At 35.4% G+C, this 3426-nt stretch overlaps 2 protein-coding genes across 2 annotated transcripts; both read left to right on the top strand.

Annotated features, from left to right (window-relative positions):
- The first annotated feature begins 285 nt into the window (after window positions 1-285).
- Window positions 286-1262, top strand: LOC109802966 (uncharacterized). The gene is made up of 3 exons (XM_020364399.3): window positions 286-487; window positions 654-709; window positions 893-1262. The coding sequence occupies exons 1-3, from the start codon at window positions 394-396 to the stop codon at window positions 1019-1021; spliced, it is 279 nt and encodes a 92-aa protein (XP_020219988.1). The 5' UTR covers window positions 286-393; the 3' UTR covers window positions 1022-1262.
- Window positions 1263-1382: 120 nt separating this feature from the next.
- On the top strand, window positions 1383-3426 carry LOC145956689 (uncharacterized). The gene is made up of 2 exons (XM_083072188.1): window positions 1383-2953; window positions 3274-3426. The coding sequence occupies exons 1-2, from the start codon at window positions 1789-1791 to the stop codon at window positions 3285-3287; spliced, it is 1179 nt and encodes a 392-aa protein (XP_082928314.1). The 5' UTR covers window positions 1383-1788; the 3' UTR covers window positions 3288-3426.

Consider the following 3426-nt stretch of genomic DNA (forward strand, 5'->3'; position numbering starts at 1 on the left):
TAAACGTTTTAATAGCGTCGCAAGTTGATAATACACACAATTACGATAATAGACAAATAGTTTACTCTAATAAGATAAAATGGTAAATCCTAGAAGTTGTGGACATTGCACTGTGCTGCTAAATAAATACAGACAGCACCTTTACGATATTTTTAGATAAGTACATGTGTGATTATGAAGCGTGAATAAATAAAGTTTGGTGAGTGGGCATATAATAGAAAAATACAAGGAATAAGTTGACTTTCTTGGGCTCCTGAGGTACATTAATTAGTGTGTTCAATTCTCTTTAATGTGCCACCTATTTAAGCACAAAACCTTCATGCTCTCTCTCTCATTAGTGCTCTTCCTTGTCACCCAACTTCTTCTGCTGTGTGCTATTCATCATCATCTAAGATGCAGAGAAACTTCATGAGCCTGCTACTGCTACTCATGCTCTTTCTCTATTTCTCACATCTTCTCACTGCCTCTGCTATTCCTGCAGCAACAAGTAAGCCTTTCATAATATCATATATTTTTTTCTCCATAAAAATTATGAGACAGTAAGAAAGTTTAAATTTAAGATCTCGTATATATTATTAGATAATTCTTTTTTTTTTTTTCTACCCAAATTCTAAAATATATGTAATGAATTGAACTGATTCTCATGGTTACAGAAACCCAAAATTTGAAAGGTGGAGAAGATTCTTCAGCCCTGACTTCTTTAACTAGGGTTGGTACTCCTACCTACTAATCTCTCTCATAATAACTCATCTCTGAGAGTAAAAATATATTCTTATAACTATTTTTTTTATTATAAATTATTATTCAAGGGATTTGGATAACTATGTGAGAACTTGTTTACAATATAGTTTCTCTCTTTTGATTTGGAACTTGTTTACAATCTATTATGTAGTTGGATCATGGTGATGGAAGTGGTGAGGATGTGATGGAAATAGAAAGGAGGGTGGATTTGGAAACGCAAGACTATGAAGGAACTGGAGCAAATAGAGATCATGACCCAAAAACCCCAGGAGGGTCTTAATCCCAAAACGACAATGTGCATTAATAGTTGAGCCTTAAAATGTTGAAGAGGATCTATTTCTATCTATTTATTTATATGCAATATATGTTTGGTCTTATCTTGTATATATAATATAAGCTTCTATTTTCTTTCTTTATATATATATTTCTGTTTGCTTGCTTGTTCAGCCACTGTTTGGTTGTGCTCTATTCAAAAGTCAAAATGTTCAACATATATACATTTAACAACTATATTTTTCTCTCTTCCTTCTGTCATATTGCTCGATATTCGATTTATTTATTACTTTTTCTCTTTTGTTTTCTTATTCTCTTGCTCCTCCACATTAGTTACCTAAGAAGACTGTAAAATGATCTTTAATTTTACATTTTGAAATGTTATTTCAAGTAAATTATAAGGTTATATTTTCCGGGGAAAAAAAGATTAGTAATAATCCAAAAAAAATTAATGATAGTAAAACGATCGACGCTTGAACCACAGCAAGTCTTAACTATAGTTAGTTTTTACTCAACTAGCTATTGTTAACCTGCACTGACTTTTCTGTTAGACCTTTTTGTTATTCTGTTTCATTTCTGTTATTCACCTCTGTTAGCTGGTTTATATATAAATACTGTACAGATGGTTAATAATAAGAATGCAAGTCTTTGATCATTTACGTGCTATTTTTCTCTCTCCGTGTTTGCACTTTTCGTATTATGGTATCAGAGCTCTTCAATTGAAGAGCTCTGCTGCGCACTCTTATTTTGGTGTTCTTTCTATTCTTTACCACCATGAATGATGCATCAGAGCAAGCTCCAAATATGCATAGTTACCTCTACCTTCATCCAAGTGAAAATCCAGCAACAGCACTTGTATCTCCATTACTTGACTCAACGAATTATCATTCATGGAGTCGATCGGTATTAACTGCACTCAGCGCAAAGAACAAAGTTGAATTCGTTGATGGAAGTGCTCCACAGCCATCGAAATCGGATCCTGTTTACACTGCATGGCGCCGTTGCAATAACATGGTTGTTTCATGGCTCGTTCATTCAGTTTCACTCTCGATTCGTCATAGTATTTTGTGGATGGAAAACGCTGATGAGATTTGGAAAGATTTGAAGTCACGCTACGCACAAGGAGATCTTCTTCGAGTTTCAGATTTACAGTTTGAAGCATCTTCCATAAAACAAGGTGATCTTTCTGTAACTGAGTTTTTCACTAAGCTACGTGTTGTCTGGGATGAAATTGAAAATTTTAGGCCAGATCCTGTTTGTGCTTGTACTACAAGATGCACGTGTAATGTTCTTTCGATTATTGCTCAACGCAAATTAGAAGACCGAGCAATGCAGTTTCTCCGTGGTTTGAACGATCAATACAGCAATGTCAGATCACATGTTTTACTCATGGATCCGTTGCCTCCTCTCTCTAAAATTTTCTCATATGTTGCACAACAAGAACGTCAACTTCTTGGAAACAATTTTATGATACAAGTTAATTCAGAAAAGAAAGAAACAATGATCAATGCAGTTAACTCTTCAAATGCTTGTTCTTATTGTGGACGAGCTGGTCACAATGAAAACGTCTGCTATCGCAAACACGGATTTCCTTTGAATAATGATAATAAAGGTAGTAAAGGAATGTTCAATCGCAACGGAAAGGTATGCACACATTGTGGAAAAAGTGGGCATACGATAGACGTTTGTTACCGTAAACATGGTTTCCCACCTGGACATAGGCTATATAATGTTAAGAACGCTAGTGTGAATAGCACTGTGACTGGTGATGGCAAGGTCACTGATAATGATCAACAGACTTCTGAGAACCAAGATCTCCGCTTCTCATCTCAGCAGTTTCAAGCCCTGCTAGCTTTAATACAACAGCCAAGTAATGGAAACTCAGCATCACACACTTCACATGTTAATCAGATCAGTTCCATTTCCTCTTCTAATCCAGGTAAATGTTCTTCCGTCGTTTGTTCTGCAATTACGCCACACACGACTTCTTGGATATTAGATTCAGGAGCCACCGATCACGTGTCTTCATCATTAACAAATTTTCTTTCATATATTACTATAAAACCCATTGTGGTTAAACTTCCCACAGGACAACACGTTGTTGCTACTCATTCTGGAACGGTGAAATTCACAGAGTCTTTCTTTTTGACTGATGTCCTATACATTCCTAGTTTTGCTTTTAACCTCATTTCAATTTCTAAACTTGTTTCTTCTCTCAAATGTGAACTAATTTTTTCTCTCAATTCCTGTGTCATTCAGGACATGACCAATAAGCAGAAGATTGGTACAGTTGATGTAAATGGTGGTCTCTACCAAATTACACTTAAACCTGTCATTTCTCATTCTGTCTGTACTAGCGTTGTTCATCCTCGATATAATAAAATGCCTATTGACTTGTGGCACTTTCGTTTA

This window comes from Cajanus cajan, chromosome 4 (genome assembly GCF_000230855.2).
Source record: "Cajanus cajan strain Asha chromosome 4, NIPB_CcT2T_4, whole genome shotgun sequence".
Lineage (NCBI taxonomy): Eukaryota > Viridiplantae > Streptophyta > Magnoliopsida > Fabales > Fabaceae > Cajanus > Cajanus cajan.

Bases quoted from the DNA above. Each gene is read 5' to 3' on its own strand.
- LOC145956689 (XM_083072188.1), top strand. From the start codon at position 1,789: ATGAATGATGCATCAGAGCAAGCTCCAAATATGCATAGTTACCTCTAC.
- LOC109802966 (XM_020364399.3), top strand. From the start codon at position 394: ATGCAGAGAAACTTCATGAGCCTGCTACTGCTACTCATGCTCTTTCTC. The intron at 488-653 runs GTAAGCCTTTCA...TCATGGTTACAG, and splicing joins TGCTATTCCTGCAGCAACAA to AAACCCAAAATTTGAAAGGT. The intron at 710-892 runs GTTGGTACTCCT...TCTATTATGTAG, and splicing joins CCCTGACTTCTTTAACTAGG to TTGGATCATGGTGATGGAAG.